Source organism: Penicillium cataractarum (genome assembly GCF_028827025.1).
Source record: "Penicillium cataractarum strain IBT 29864 chromosome Unknown utg000007l, whole genome shotgun sequence".
In the NCBI taxonomy this organism is placed as follows: domain Eukaryota; kingdom Fungi; phylum Ascomycota; class Eurotiomycetes; order Eurotiales; family Aspergillaceae; genus Penicillium; species Penicillium cataractarum.
The window spans coordinates 3,616,260-3,632,037 of record NW_026622743.1 but is presented as its reverse complement, the minus strand read 5'-3'; the positions used below and the strand labels follow the sequence as shown (position 1 = coordinate 3,632,037).

Sequence of the window (15,778 nt, the reverse complement as noted above, 5' to 3'; positions counted from 1 at the left end):
AATTGGCAGGTTAATTGACTCTTGAATTTAAAATTGCACCAAATGTCCCTGAACATGTACAATTGCCGCTTTGCTGCCGGCGATAGTCGTCCCTTTGTTCGAGGGTCCATCTAGTCCCACCATGGTGCATATCCCATGCTAAATGGTGTGATGACGGCCGAGACATTACTCTGACTACAATGCAACATTCAAGAGAAATTGATAGATTGATTATGGATTCGCAAAACGCCTAGCAGAATGCGTCTTAGTATTCAAAGTCATCATCAACGCCACGCTTACCAGCGTTTTCCTGCGCCACCGATTCTTGCTTCCGATACATCTCCGCCACCGCGCGGGTTGTAGTGGCCTGCTCTGGCTTCTTATCCTCGCGGGACTTGATGAATCGGGGGAACCGCAGTGAGACACCTTTACCGCCACCAGTCGTACCGTCGAATTCATCCGCTGCGGCCTTATACCGAGGGCTAAGGGTCAAATCGGCCGTTTTGACTTCCCAGACCAGACGTGGCTCAAACCACACATCGGGTTGATCCTTGGGGACAGTGGAGTGAGAGTAGAAAGGCTTGGGCCGGTCAATGACCAAGGGAGTAAGCTCCTTGTGGAGTTCCTCCAATCGTGCTTCGGAGAAGCCGGTACCAATGTTGCAAATGGTCTCGTACTTGTCCGTGTTGGGATTGTAAGCAGCTAGAAGGAATGCACCGTACACGGAAGTACGCTTGCCCCGTCCATAGTAAGCGCCGAGAACGACGAGGTCGAGAGAGTCGCCGACACCAGCAAGATAGTCCTTCTTGACCTGCACGGATAATAAGTTAGTCTCTACCATAATGTTGGAAGGTGAACTATTGAATCATACCTTCAGCCAGTTGCGACTACGCTTGCTGGGCTCATAGCCACTCTCTGACGTGTCCAGCATCTTCACCATCAGCCCTTCACATGAAGCCTTCACACTTTCATCCAAAAGATCTTGGATCTCGTCGAGGACATTGGTATTGCCGAATTGTGCAAATTGGAACTCGCCTTCCATGGGTTGGAAGCACTTGTGCAGTAGCTCTCGGCGTTCACGGAGTGACTTTTTGACACATGGCTATCACGACCGCATTAGTGACTATCGCAAAAATCTTGCCAACGGGGCTTACTCACCTCTCCATTGAAGAAGAGCAAATCGAATGCAAAGACGCAGACCTTGACCTTAACGTCCTCTGCCTTCACATCCTTCCGTTTGCGTGTCATAAGCTGCTGGAATGGGAGAACCTTCTTGTTCATAGTATCCCAAGCGACAGTCTCGCAATCTAAAACAAAGCTGTTGACATCTTCCTTCACCCAACTGTCAAGCTTACCTAGAACATCCGGGTACTTCTTTGACAGATCCTCAGAGTTGCGAGAGAAGATAGCACTGAGACCTTTTTGATCCTTTTGCAGTGTAGCAACTGACCCAGGATACTTATGGATATGATCTGGAGCCACAAAGTGGATCTGTGCACGCTCACCATCGTATTTGTATTCACAGGTAAATTCTTTGCCCTCGAAGCGGTCAAGGACTTCAGTAATCGACTTGGTCGGCTTGGCAAGCATGGGCTTCAAGGGGACACCGGGCTGAAGCTTGCACACCTTGGGCAGATCGAAGAGACCATGCTCCAACATAGCGGGAATGATCACTTCGTAGGATGGCAGCTCGCTATATACTGACTTGAGGACCGACTCACCCTCAGCCAGCCGCTCTGGGGTCGGAGCCTTCTCCCCTGCAACTGCGGCTTCGTGGGTGACAATGGCCTGAGCCAGCGCTACAAGAACGGTCCTCTCTGCGAGTCCCAGTCGCAACTTGCCCTCAAGGAAGCGGACGATGAACTTCGCCTCGCTAGGGCCACCCTTGTCCTTGGTAATATCAACGCCCTTATTGCCCTTTCCAGAAGTGGCAGAGTCGGCCGCGGACAACAACTTCTTGATACCAGAAATTTTCTTGTCCTGTGATCCATGCCCTTGAACCTTGGCAATGCCCAGCAGTCCCTCATGGACACCTCTGACAGTCAAGGGCTTCGGCTTGAACATGGTGGGCTGGTTGCCACGGCTCTTGGCAGCCACCAAGCCCAAATCACCGATTTCATGCTGGTCTGCCTTGATGACCTGCAGGCTGCGACCCGTACTCTCGCCGATAGCTTTCATAATCAATGACTCACCAATCCCAAGCTCAATGCCGGCATAATCGGCGGCGAGCTTGTTGATCATGAGTTGCACTGTAGGAAGCAGGTCATTCGGGGTCAAGCGCAGCACCTGCTGAAGGAAGAGAGAACAATGGGCAAGAATGATCAGGCGTTTCGTGGTCATCTCAACCAACGAGAAGGTGGTGCACAGAGCAGCATAGGGGACTGGATCGCCTGCCTTCCAGTCCGGATATGGGTCTTTGCCGGTGGCTTTCAAAGTGGCCTGCACCTTCGCCATGGTCTTCTTCTTCGCTTCTGGCTTGGCCTCTTCTTCAGCCTCGCTCCCGGACTCCATCTCCTCGTCATCCACATCTGAGTTGGGATCCGCTTCCGGAGTCTCTTCTCCGGAGGCCTTCTTCACAACAGGTTTGGGTGATGGTATTTCGGATTTGATGGGGCTTGATACGGACTTGGCCGGGGACTTCTTGGGTGACTTTTTTGGTGATCGCTTGGGGGAAGGTGATCGTTTTTCTGCCGAAGGGGAACGTTCTTTTGTAGCTTTGCGCCGACGCTTAGAGACCGGTTGGACGTCCGATCCGTCGCTATCCCCTGCATCCTCGGCCTTTTCTCGCTTCAGGTTCTTGCTTGACTCCACACCATTGGATTCGGCGTTGGGGGCAGGCTCAGCAGCACTTGCGTCCACAGATTCGGTAGCGGCATCAGCAGTAGCTCTTTGAATCTTTCCGCCGAATGCCAATGTTGTCTGTTTCTTTGGTGCTTGATTGGCGCCCGCATTTGAGCCGAAGAACCTCCTAAAATGACCGCAGCATGTTAGCAAATTCACTGGCAATAGATTCGGGTGGATGGAAAATTGAAGACTGGCGGGTGAGCGCCGCAGTGAATCTTCTCTCCACGCACCCGATGGTCAATTGAGAATCGCGCACGTACCCCAACGTCGCCTGCTTGCGACTCTTGTCGTCCGCCATACTTGTGGAGGGGATTAAAATCTCGGCTGGCCGTAGTATGCGCGAGGAAGAAATCAAGGAATATGGGGCGATTGATTGCGATAGAACTCCTCGTCGTGGAGAAGATGCTGATAGAAATGATGTCTTTGTGTACCGCGTGACTGTCAAGAAGTTTGGTTCGGAGCGCGACAGCAAAGTGAGCGCGGACGGAATCCGCAGGCCACGCATAGAAGAGCTCAAGGGAAAACGGCCGCTGGCTCAATGCAGTCCGGGGAGGCCTCAGTATATAAGTTTGGCCAAATGGGAATGAAACCAGGCAACAGACACCAGTTTAACTTAGCTTTCGCCAGGCAGCCTCGAGCCTCTTCTCCGCGCGACGTGACGCGCCTGTCACGTGGAAGCTATCTTGCCAAGATAGGAAGCTGATAACTCACCGCTTTGGTGAAGTGGCAGATCAGCAGGCGGTGGGGTATTTCCACGGTCATGGCCGGCAGTCGCGATCGTGAGCACAACAGATTAAGTCTCAAGATGGGTTCTTATTGCTGTCCATTCTAAGGCCAAAATCTACCGGCACTGTGCTTCAGATGCTATTCACACTTACGAGGTTTCACTGCACCCCTAGCCACAATGGCCGACCTACGGCAGGAATCCTTTAAGCTGGTATGCCCATCCCACCACTAATTATTCCTCAGCAAGTGTCTTACTTCCCATAGCTACGAGAGCCTTGTGTTGAGCTCAGCTCGGTTGGCTTACGGTTTCGCGGGAATCATGCCTTCGCTGTGGATGTTACTCGAGCTCTTGAACCCGTGCACCGGACTCTAAAGGAGCTTGCGGCGAAGAACACACTGGATGGCAAGCTTGCCGAGTATGCCTTCTTTCCGCTCTCGCATATCTTCAACGAAACGCATCGCCTTCCAGCACGATGCCTCGAACTAGCTGTACAATGTCTACACCTGATTATATCGGATGGCTGGCGAGAACAGTTATCGCCGGCGCTGGGAAAGCAGTTGGTTATACTGTTGACGCTGATGGTGGGAGGATCTGCGAATAAGGCTGATGGGCAACAACCACTGAAGGCACAGGTAGCGGAAGAACTATCCGTTGCGTGCTTTGATTGCCTTCGTTCTATCGTTGATATGCTACGAGGTCCCGTCGCTGATAAAACCATCTTCCACGAAATTGGAACGGCTACGGTTGTCGATCAGACTGTGTATATCCTGCTCGAGGGAGTCGTGGATGAAAGGTCCGATGAAATCGGGATTTCCGCTGCCAGAGCACTTCAATCTCTCTATACCCGCATCACAGACCGTGTCGTCTTAGCCAGCATCATGCCACGCACTGTTTCTGTACTAGCAAAGGTGATCCGTCCTACAACGCAAAGTCGGCGGTCCTACAAGCTCTTGGAAATATGCCTGGAGGTTCTGAATCGATTGCTCAAAGTTGTCCTGAATGATCATGCAGTCGCCAAAACAGAAACGGCGCCCGTTGTTCCTGCCGAATCGGACAAAGTTGCTCTTGATGCTTCCTGGCTAAAAGCTACGACCACCCAAATCAAACTGGCGCTCGTCAATGTCACTCAAATACGACGCCACCAAAGGCCGGAGGTCCAATCTGCCTTGTTGGATCTCTGTGTGATGGTGATTGAGGACTGTCAGACCACTTTGAAGGATGCTGTTCCCATGATGGCTGAAACCATTGTCGTCTTAGCCGATAACGAAGGCGATTATCCGAACCAGGCTTACCTTACGCTCATCCATCTTGCCACGACTTATTCGGTCGTGTTAGACTCGCTGAAGGAATCGCTTCATACTTGGCTCACGGCATTCCCGCGAATCATGCAAAGCAACGACGAAACAGCCAAGCAGTGGGGAATCCGACAAATCTCCACTGTCTTCCAAATCCTGTCTCAAATGCAATCTGGGTCAGACCTGCTTACAGGCAGTCTGGCCTCTGGTTTGTGCGATAGTATGGGAGCTGTCGTAAACCATGGCACTAACTCCCTGCAGTCAGTATCGACCCCAGGTGATCTGCGCTGGGATGTACTTGCCTCCGAATCCAAATCTATAGCCTTCCCACCTGTGCTACTCGAGCATCAGAGTCAGCAGCAAACATTAAAAGACATGCGGGCGTTTATTATGAGGCTGAATCTGTCCGAGTCAGGCAATGAAATCACGAGGTCCATAATCAACCGCCTGCATGCTGTATCAGAAGATTCAGCCGTTGCCCCATACTGGCTAGCCCTGACCTCCTTGCGAGCCCAGTCGCAGCAATCCGCAGATTTTGATGACTTTATTGCCGATGATCATGTAGAGGGATCTAGTTCACTCGTGAAACGTGCTGGCATGATCGAAGAGTTGTACTACACTTCACTTACAATTCTGAACGATCTGCCAGTCGACGGCTCTGGTGATTGGCGAATGTCAGCTCTCGCGTTGGAAGCCGTGGCTCTTCAAGCCCAGCAATTAGGAGAGGCATTCCGACCCGAACTCATGGATGCCTTATACCCAACACTGCAGCTACTCGCTTCCAACAACACTACTCTCCAGCGGCATGCTATGATATGTCTCAACGTCCTCACTCAAGCATGCAACTACCCTGACGCTGGCTCCATGATCATCGAAAATGTAGACTACTTGGTTAATTCGGTGGCTCTCAAGCTGAACACGTTCGATGTATCACCATACCCGCCCCAAGTGCTCTTTATGATGGTCAAGCTATGTGGTGCACAACTCGTTCCATACTTGGATGACCTAGTCGACTCTATCTTTGGCATCCTTGATCTCTATCACGGCTATCCCAAGCTTGTCGAAATGATGTTCAAGACATTGGCTGCTATTGTGGAGGAGGGATCACGGAAACCGGCTCTGTTGACGATTGACAGTGGCCGAGAGACGGGACCACACGACAGTCGCAAGTCACAATATCAGCATCTCTCTATATCAACGGTCGCGAATGATATCGCAACCCGAAAGACCAAACGTGTTGAAAACACCGAAAATGACGTTGAGATTGATGGCACACTCTCACACCCCCAAAAGCCTTGGTCGGAGACTTACGAGAAGCCCCCACCCGAGCCGGAATCCATCGAAGAGTTATTGAAGCAAGCTGAATCTGATGAACCACTTCCTCCGCCCAAGGAACCAGAGGATAGCGAGAAGCCACTTAGCAAAACCCACTCTCTGCTTCTTCACATTGTCAAATCCATCCCCTCGCACATTTCGTCTCCTTCGCCATACCTTCGACGCGCTCTCCTCTCAATACTCATTGAAGTGCTCCCATCTCTGTCTCAAAATGAAAACAGCTTCCTGCCTCTCATCAATGACCTTTGGCATTCGGTCGCTTCAAGAGTCATTTTCCCATCATCCCTAACGGGCGATTTCTCCTCATCCGCCCTCATCAACAGATCTCCCGCAGAGTCTCGAAGCTCTACCAACCAGCCCGATAACCACACATTCCAAGAGGAGACCTTTGTCATTACAACGGCTTGCCAGGTAATTGAAGCCATGTGCAAGGGCGCTGGTGATTTCATGGCCTCGCGTGTTGAAACGGAATTCCCCCGTTGGCACCGACTCTACCAGCGCGTCTGGGCCCAAGTACGGCAGGATGCCGAGGTGGCCAATGAGCGACGTGCTCGACAACAAAGGAAGGCCAACGTCGCCCCGACCGCTGCGGCATCAGCTATGCAACCAACAGGCGCAGCAGCTGAGGGCATGTTCGCACTGACACCATCTCTCGCCTTGTCGCCGACTGCCTCCGGCTCGCGCACATTCACACCCCAACACGCTCTGTGGAGGGCTTTAATCTCCCTGTTCATCACTATTCTTTCTCGCGTCCGGCTTCCTCTAGAAGCAGGAGATCAAATCTGCGAGATTCTGGGCGCATGGATCGCACTCTTTGTTGGGCCAGAGTATTACTTCCAACCACCAGAGCGAGCTTCCCCATTAACATCAGATGATGTCTCAAGATCGATGCTGGAATCAGTGGAAAATGCTATTCATGCAATGGAGACTTGGAATCCTGATCTGACTTGGTTCGTCATGACCTCACATCGAGCCAAGCCATCTGCCTCGCGTGTGTCCGAGGTAGTTGATGTCATTGAAGTTTTCGGCGAGCCCTTACAGTATGCGGTGGTAGCATTCTAGCTACCTGTTGTAGTATCAATAGACGAATTATATGTACAAATTAAACACCATCCGTTGATGCCCACTTTTCTTCTAGATGACTAATCCGCTGAAAAGTCCATAGTTAACTAGTTAGTTTGGCCGCTCCCGGGGCGACAAACGAATACAGTGCGCCCGGTAGTGGCCACACGGCCAGTCGGCTTATCACCTAACACGCCTTCTCTTTGGTGATCTGCTTAGTTATCCCTGCCCAGACTACTATATGTTTCCTAATAGGCTCGAGGGAATCTAAAGTAAGCATCTATTCGGCAATGATCAAAGCAATATCTTTACAATCAATGTGTGAAAGAGGCAGAGACAAGAATAGCCTGGAACTCTAGTGTTAAGGCCTAAATGAATGAAGTTCAAGGTACAACGTGTCACTAGAATAAAGAGCGTATTTGCTTACAATAGATAGTCGCTGAGAAAGGAATGCATTGTTCATCATTGTTGGACCAAACTCGGATATGGAGATGTCACCAATTCGTAGACAAAGCGGTCGAGATACACGGCCATCAAAGCCTTTCAAGTCATTCTATTTTAATTTGTCTCTTTAGCTCAACAGAATATTTAAGCTGCCAATTCCTCAGTATAGTCCTCATCTCCAAATCTTCAAGCTCCAGGCCTCCCTCACCCAAACCCCCTCCATTCAAAGCGCCTTCTACAATAAACCACAAGTTGACAACCTACCAAAATATCTATCACCTATCCACCAAGGTAACAACCCAACTATCCACCATGTACGTGAACATCTACTACGAGGCTAGCGACTGCCACCTGAGCGACTACGACCTTCTGCAAGGCATGTTGTTGTGCCTCGAGGAACACGAAGCCAGTCTTACACACGACCCCGAAGACGAAGAAATCGAGAACTGTTTTTCTTTCCGGGTTCCAGGATCTACACAGTCGCAGGTTTACCTTAATGCGATTAACAGGGTGTTGTCGTGGATTCGGCACGTGGATACTCGTGGACTCCCGTTTCATCGCGAGGATGTCTTTCAAAGTGGGCTGGGGTTGAATTTTATGGCGCCACAGTAAGTTGATCATTTCTTGCCAGGTGGAGTTTGGGTTGATCGGTGGCTTTGATTTATTCATGAAATGGAATATACTTTTCCCTTAGATTTTTTCATCGTACTTGTAGTGTGTCCTATCTGCTGCTCTAGGTGAGCTCTAGTAGATACTCTAAAAACACAGTTCTGATATCAGTGACAGTCTGACTCGACCGGATTGAGAAGAACATGATTTGACATCGTCATAAGTTCAGGGCTATAGAATCTATCACTGGACCCCACTGAACTGGCTATGGTGCGTCTGTCATTCTCGAATCAAGGCGGTTGGTTCTGACTTGGTGGCAAGCCGTCAACATAGCTTTCATGATAATCATCACAGGTCTCAGTTCTACCCGTTCCTCAACGATACTCTCGACATGGTCACCGATCCAGGTCACTAAAGAGAGATCGGTGTCGATCTCACCACGCTCAGGATTCCCAATGATATCCAAGCAGAGGATGAAAAAGGGAATGAACTGGTGAAGCAAGATGAGGCTACATATTTTCGGTTAGTGATGGCTTAAAAAGCATGTTACGGAAAGATGTTGCTGATCACAAACCTTATTCCCCAATATGCATGTAGACTTGATCCTAACAGAGACTGGAACATTTGTATGGACTTTCTTGAGAAATCAACTGTTTGGTGTGGTAGTCGGTGTTTTTCCTGGCCGCATTTCTTGGACTGATGGAGAATTATGAGGATTTTGTAGCTACTAAAGATCATATCACCGCAGAACCATGTATCGACTTGGGTCTTTGCCATTCGAAGAAGTTCATCCTGCACAAATGTGTTAGCAATTACAATATTTCGACCATAGTTGGATGAAATCATACCGTATCCCAATCACGCTTGATCAACTGCACCTCCTCGAGGAAGCTGTCAACGGCTGCATCATGCGAGACCGGGTTGGGATCTGGCCCCAAGTCAACCCAGTCTAAATACTTCATCACCACCAGAGCAAGCCGCATAGAAGCCAGAAAGTGGATTTGGATAAAGCGAGAAGATTCATCATCGACACCATCAATTGTTGGATCTGGGAAGTTAACCTTCCATGATCCTGGTGGGATAAGAGTCGGTTTGCCGAATGAAAGTCTGAAAAGACAATCCGTTCGAAGTAGATGCCAGAATTCGAATCGTTTTCGATTTTTGTCTACTTCTGTGTCTTCGGTCGACGGTTCGATCGATGGCTGTCCGTCCTCGCCGTCTGGGTTGCCGTCGACGTAGAAATATCCCAAGGCTTTGGCTATCGTGAGAGAATGACCGAGCATCTTCCAGGCCAATTCACTATTGCAGCCCTCCAGTGCCATTGATACCTGGTAGACTGTCAGTCCAAAGTCATTTTAATTCAAAGAACATTTCTCGACTTACCATCAGAATTGCTGCATAGAGATCGGCAGGGGTATTCTGAATGTGGTCCTGCCAGCGAGCAGTCAGGTCCAGACACTTCCGGTAGAGAAATTTGATCAGGCCGCCATTATCCTTATGAGAGCCGGGGTCCAGGATAATCCCTTGTAGTCCAAGGGCGTGGTAAATGATCTGAGAAATATAATCAAGCTGAACATGAGGGTTTTCCAACAGATCAGGGATGGACAGCAGAAAACCTTTGTCGAGAGGTATTTTGAATCCTTCGAATTGGTAACAATCATAATAATCTGAAGGGGGTATTAGCACAGCCTACAGCCAAGGATAATAGATAAACTTGCTCTGAATAAATTTCCTTGCAATCTCTTTTGGCATATCAACATCCGCGGATATCTCATTGGTTGGCGTGTCCTGCAGATGTTCGATTTGTGACATTGCAACAGCAATGGCCCGGACGCAATTTTCATTTTCAAAGAAACATGATTCGACCGCTCGCAAATGGCTGAATACATTTGAAAGAAGTAGAGCCCGGTTATGGGGATCATTGATGCGACTCAAGATACCACCGATCACACCGGGCGCGACTGGGTCATTTGAGCTCTCCGGGAATACAGCTGGAGAGTTGTCCGAATTGACGGATGGACGTGACATCGAACGATCAACATGTTCGTCAGTGTCTGAAGCTGTTTCTAGGCCACAGTGTTCTTCCAGGCGTTTAAGCCTATTAAGAACGTCTGCTAGAACATTGTTCTCACTAATATCGTTACTATAATTAGCTATCAGTCAAAAGGTCCGAAGTACAGAAGACGAATAGGAGGTTAGCATTTACCCTTGTTTCTTAGCTCGCGGCTTTCTGGAGCGGTATGTACAATCGGCTCCAATCGATTTACATTTACCACATCGAGGGGCAACTCGATCACATCGAACCTAGAATCTAATTACTTTGGCTGGTCGTGACGCCAGGGGTTGTACAGGGTGTTACCTTTTTGAATTGGCAGCGACTGCACTGGGATACCTTGGTCAGGAAGCGACTGGAACGGGTAGATGCAAAAATTGCTTACCGCAATACTCTCCAATGTGCGCCGGTCACTCATATTCTGCTATTGTTTTCAAAATCAGTCATGAGGAATTGGAAGGATGAAGAAGCGGGAATAGCAGAGTCCGAAAGCCCGGGAGAAGGAACAAAGTGGATCCGGTGGAGCCGGGGATTCGGATAATTCCGAAAGTCCGGGATGGTCCGTGACCTCAAGTTCTCCACTTTTGACTGCCTGAGGGTCCTCAGGGTCGGTACATACAACCAAATCCTGTCATTCTACTACTCTTCAGCCTAGAGCTACCGTAACCCTGGCCTATCAAATGTCAGGCCAAGTTGCTGATTTCCCTACCCTGAATTTGGTAAGTCTCGTATTCCCCGTCTTCAAGGCAGACCAATTTATACCACCATTCCTTAAATATAGATCGAGTGTGACCCCCTTCCCTTTCCTCCATGATTCATTTCACGCATCATACATTCGCTCCAACTTGGAAACATGGGGCTTTCCCCGACTATCGATCAAGGAGAAGCTGTGACAGAGGAGAAAAATCCGATCGGCGAGTCGCACTCGGCTTCGACAGATGATAAACCCAACGATGAGGCTGCTATTGCCAAGGAGGATTCTGTGGCAAAAGCTCCGGCCGAGCAAGCTACTTCACTCAAAGACTATTTCGTGCGTCTCCAGCTTCAGATGGCACTCTGGCTCCTAGTGCGATCTGTTACTAATAAAATGCAGAGAGTCCTATCTTATACGACCCCCAAAGATCGCGTGGTCCTCGCGATCGCCCTGATATGCTCTATTGGGTCCGGTGTGGTACGTGGCTGGCTATATACTTCATATCAAACCGGAGGAACGCAGCACTGATCTTGCATTAGCCCTTACCAATCATGAACATTGTGTTTGGTGGACTGGTCGGCGAATTTAGTTCATATTTTACACCAGGATCATCGACCACGGAAGCGGACTTCAAAGCGTCGGTCAGTAGGCTCAGGTAGGCCAAATCTTCTTCTGTTCGAGGATGCGACCAAGCTAACTGTCGGGAAGCTTGTATATTGTCTACCTTTTCATTGCAAAGTTCACCTTGACATATTTCTCCATGGTAACTATTGAACTCGTACCCCGCGATATTCAGTCTTATGAGCAATCTAACTGGTTCCATTTCTAGTACTGCTTTCGCGTCATCAGTCTCCGGGTTTCGGCTGCTTTGCGTTTAGAGTACATGAACTCGCTTTTCGCTCAGCCGATCAGCAAACTAGACCAGGTTTCGGTTGGAACAGTCGTTAACGCAATCACCACTCTCTCCAATTCGATCCAGCAGAGCATCTCAGACAAGCTAGCGATACTCTTCCAATCTACCGCCCTCCTTATCGCTGCCTACATCATCGCCTTCAAATACTCATGGGCCCTGACTCTTGCCACCAGCTCCTGCCTTCTCTTCATTCTCGTCGTCTGCTGCTTGACGCTACCCGCTATCTCTCAGATCCAACAAAAGGTGGACAAGGCGGATGAAAAGCATTCAGCGATTGCGGCAGAAGTATTTGGCTCAATCCGAACTGTCATTTCTCTGGGTGCCGAGGCACCTTTGGCAAAGAAATATCGCCAGTGGGTAATAGAATCCCGGAATCGAGGCCGGAGCATGGCTATCATGCTTGGAGTCCAGTTCGGTCTCATGTTCTTCGCTATTTACGCTAGCTATTCACTGGCTTTCTGGCTTGGGCTGAAGCTCTATCGCGAGGGTCACATTGCAAACGTGAATACAGTTATCATGTAGGTTGACTTGTACTACCTTTGTTGTTATTGCTAACCGTAGTTGCCAGTGTTTTCTTCTCGATCATGATAGCAGTTAGTGTTCTTGGCGGCATTGCAACGCCGTTAACGATGGTCTTCAAAGCCGCCAGCGCGTCAACCTCATTTTTTGACATCATTGACTCTGAGAGGATTGTCGCGGGCGGTGTTCAAGATTCTGAGGCTTTGGCTCACGGTGATATAGATTTCCAAAATGTGGAATTTACGTACCCGACGCGACCAGAGAGCAAGATTCTCCAGGAAATGAACGCTCGATTCGAACGAGGAAAGACTACTGCGTTGGTGGGCCCATCGGGATCCGGGAAAAGCACCATCGTTGCTCTTCTAGAGCGATGGTATACCCCAGAAGGTGGGAAGATCTCTCTCGGCGAGCGGAACATTGAGGAGCTGGATCTCAAGTGGTGGAGATCTCAAATCGGACTTGTACAGCAAGAGCCATTCCTCTTCAATGATACTATTTTCAAGAACGTCTCATTTGGACTTGTCGGTACAAAGTGGGAGAACGAGCCTGATTCTGTGAAGGCTGAATTGGTGGAGAATGCATGCAAAGAAGCATTTGCAGACGAGTTTATTGAGCGTCTTCCAAAGGTATGTTTACAGTGCTCGTACTGATTATTCTCCGACTAACCCTCCAGGGATACGACACCATTGTGGGAGAGAACGGCGCCAAATTGAGTGGTGGTCAACGACAGCGCCTAGCTATTGCCCGCAGTATTATCAAGCAGCCGACCATCTTGATTCTGGACGAAGCTACCAGCGCCATTGACGTGCGTGGAGAAAAGATAGTCCAGGCAGCTCTGGATCGCGTCTCTAAAAATCGTACCACAATCGTCATTGCACACAGACTGTCCACCGTTCGACGTGCCGATTGCATTCTCGTTCTCAGGAGCGGTGTCATTGTTGAGCAAGGAACGCATGAAGAGCTTCTTGCCATGGAAGACGGGCTTTACCGAGGCCTCGTTAACGCTCAAAAACTCGAAATTGCCGCCGAAGAAGAAGCTGAGGTAACAGAGGTCACAGAAGCCCTGGTAGAGGAACTTGATCGTTCTACTACAATCAAGTCTGAGCAGGTACAGGAAGACCGGAAGGAGAAAGTAAAAACGCGTGGCTTTTTCCGAAGCACTGGGGTTTTTATCTACGAGGCCAAGACACATTGGTTCCTTTGTCTGACTGCTGTCCTTGGGGCACTGGGAGCTGCATGTATGTTGTGTATCCTTAACTCTCCTCGTCTGTTTTACTAACTCTCTCATCAGCCGCTTTCCCTTTGCAGAGTTGGCTTTTCGCAAATCTCATCGATGTATTCCGTCTCACTGGACAGGAACTGGTCGATGGTGCCAATTTCTGGGCCCTGATCTTCTTCATTCTTGCTCTGGGAATTGCTCTCTGCTACGCCACGGTCGGATTCTCGGCCAACCGACTTTCTGTTGTGAGTGATTGATGAATTGATATGAGATACAACAAGATGATCTAACACAATGTAGGAAATATCATCTTCCTGCCGAACAGAGTACTTCCAAAACATCCTGAAAAAGCCCGTCCCGTTCTACGACATGAACGAAAATGCCTCCGGCTCACTAGTTTCACGTCTATCCACCGACCCCAAACAAATCCAGGAGATGATCGGGCTGAACGGCATTTTCCCAGTGATCTCGGTATTCAGTATGGTAGGCTGCATCTCGATCGCTTTTGCGTTTGGTTGGAAGCTCAGTCTCGTCACTGTCTTCGCTGCCCTCCCTTGCGTGTTCCTAGCCGCCTTCATGCGCATCCGGTACGAGCTAGAATTCGAAGCTCTTAACGCGGAGGTATACTCGGGTTCCTCACAGTTTGCAGCCGAAGCTATCCATGCATTCCGGACCGTCTCAGCGTTGACCATGGAAGATTCGATCCTAAATCGATACTCGACTCTCTTAAAACAGCAGCAGAGCAAAGCCTTCCGCAAAGCATGGTTGGCAACTCTGGTCTTTGCTTTCTCTGATAGCGTTGAGCTCTGCGCCATGGCACTCACCTTTTGGTACGGTGGCCAGCTTCTTGCGTCCAGGGAGTACCAGCCCGCTTCGTTCTTTGTTGTGTACATGTCGATCATTCTCGGTGGGCAACAAGCGGGTCAATTCTTTAGTTTCGGGCCAAACATTGCTCAGGCTACATCTTCGGCGAACCGGATTCTGAACTTCCGGCCAGCCTTGGACGAGATTAATGCCGGTCCCAAGCAACACATGCCCGATCAATCACGCAGATCCGGAGCTCGTGTCGAGTTCCGAAATCTTGCATTCAAGTATGAGTCACAGGAAGTGCCTCTCTTCACGAGTCTTGATGTGACTATCGAAAGTGGCCAATTCGTTGCATTCGTGGGAGCCTCGGGATGTGGCAAAACCAGTTTGATATCGATTCTCGAGCGATTCTACAATCCGTTCCGAGGCATCGTTTTCTTAAATGGCGAGGATGTCAGCAGTATTGACCAAGCATCATACCGAAGATCGTTATCCCTGGTAGCCCAAGAACCACAACTTTTCGATGGCACGATCCGTGATAACATCACTCTCGGACTTGAGAGCTCCGAGTACACGGAAGAAGAATTAATCCAAGCCTGCACGGATGCCGAGATTCACAGCTTTATCACTTCCCTTCCGGAGGGGTACTCCACAGAGCTAGGGATTAATGCACAGACAGCTCTCAGCGGAGGCCAGCGACAGCGATTGTGTATCGCCCGGGCTTTATTGCGGAAGCCGTCTCTGCTTCTCCTAGATGAGGCGACCTCGAGTCTTGACTCACAATCGGAGAAATTAGTTCAAGCTGCCCTGGAAAGGCTAGCTGCTCGAAGGAGTATGACAATTATCGCGGTCGCTCACAGACTGGCGACTATCCAGAAGGCAGATGCCATCTTCGTCTTTGGGGAAAGTCAAAGTGGGAAGGGATCGCGGGTCGTCGAACGGGGCTCGCATCAGGAGTTGTTGCAGAATCGGGGAACATACTGGCAGATGGTTTGTGTCACCTCCTTTGTTTCTTGTCACCTTTTGAGAAAACTACTAACTTGTGTCAATTTTATAGTGTCAGGCTAATGGGCTAGATCGATAATAGCCTTGAGTGATGTCGGTGTACGTTATGTCTCCGCTCAAAATATGTACACCATAGAATATTTATCTTCTCCACCCACTGACAAAATCCTTACTCAAATCAATACCATGTCCAGTTTTGGGAAATTCCAATTTATTTGAGCAAACGTAAATGAGTGGTATTTTCAGACGAGCCTCACAGGCCACAGCTTAATG

The 15,778-nt window shown here is 49.5% G+C and overlaps 5 protein-coding genes across 5 annotated transcripts; 3 read left to right on the top strand and 2 right to left on the bottom strand.

The window, feature by feature from the left end:
- Positions 1–244: 244 nt before the first annotated feature.
- On the bottom strand, positions 245–3,121 carry N7496_008846 (DNA ligase (ATP) CDC9; the record flags this gene model as incomplete). Its single annotated transcript, XM_056701765.1, has 4 exons — positions 245–790; positions 851–1,081; positions 1,138–2,947; positions 3,084–3,121. 4 exons carry the CDS (start codon positions 3,119–3,121, stop codon positions 245–247), a joined length of 2,625 nt encoding a protein of 874 aa, XP_056553828.1.
- A 606-nt stretch (positions 3,122–3,727) lies between these two features.
- N7496_008845 (uncharacterized protein) lies at positions 3,728–7,242 on the top strand (the record flags this gene model as incomplete). Its single annotated transcript, XM_056701764.1, has 2 exons — positions 3,728–3,760; positions 3,814–7,242. The coding sequence occupies 2 exons, from the start codon at positions 3,728–3,730 to the stop codon at positions 7,240–7,242; spliced, it is 3,462 nt and encodes a 1,153-aa protein (XP_056553827.1).
- Positions 7,243–7,998: 756 nt separating this feature from the next.
- On the top strand, positions 7,999–8,298 carry N7496_008844 (uncharacterized protein; the record flags this gene model as incomplete). The annotated part of the gene is made up of 1 exon (XM_056701763.1): positions 7,999–8,298. The coding sequence occupies one exon, from the start codon at positions 7,999–8,001 to the stop codon at positions 8,296–8,298; it is 300 nt and encodes a 99-aa protein (XP_056553826.1).
- A 262-nt stretch (positions 8,299–8,560) lies between these two features.
- On the bottom strand, positions 8,561–10,766 carry N7496_008843 (transcription factor domain-containing protein; the record flags this gene model as incomplete). Its single annotated transcript, XM_056701762.1, has 8 exons — positions 8,561–8,804; positions 8,870–9,087; positions 9,144–9,623; positions 9,679–9,864; positions 9,912–9,962; positions 10,054–10,438; positions 10,502–10,599; positions 10,734–10,766. 8 exons carry the CDS (start codon positions 10,764–10,766, stop codon positions 8,561–8,563), a joined length of 1,695 nt encoding a protein of 564 aa, XP_056553825.1.
- Positions 10,767–11,201: 435 nt separating this feature from the next.
- N7496_008842 (ABC transporter permease/ATP-binding protein) lies at positions 11,202–15,584 on the top strand (the record flags this gene model as incomplete). Its single annotated transcript, XM_056701761.1, has 10 exons — positions 11,202–11,378; positions 11,442–11,519; positions 11,582–11,697; positions 11,751–11,805; positions 11,872–12,473; positions 12,524–13,100; positions 13,148–13,712; positions 13,766–13,938; positions 13,994–15,490; positions 15,558–15,584. The coding sequence occupies 10 exons, from the start codon at positions 11,202–11,204 to the stop codon at positions 15,582–15,584; spliced, it is 3,867 nt and encodes a 1,288-aa protein (XP_056553824.1).
- Between the last annotated feature and the right edge of the window lie 194 nt (positions 15,585–15,778).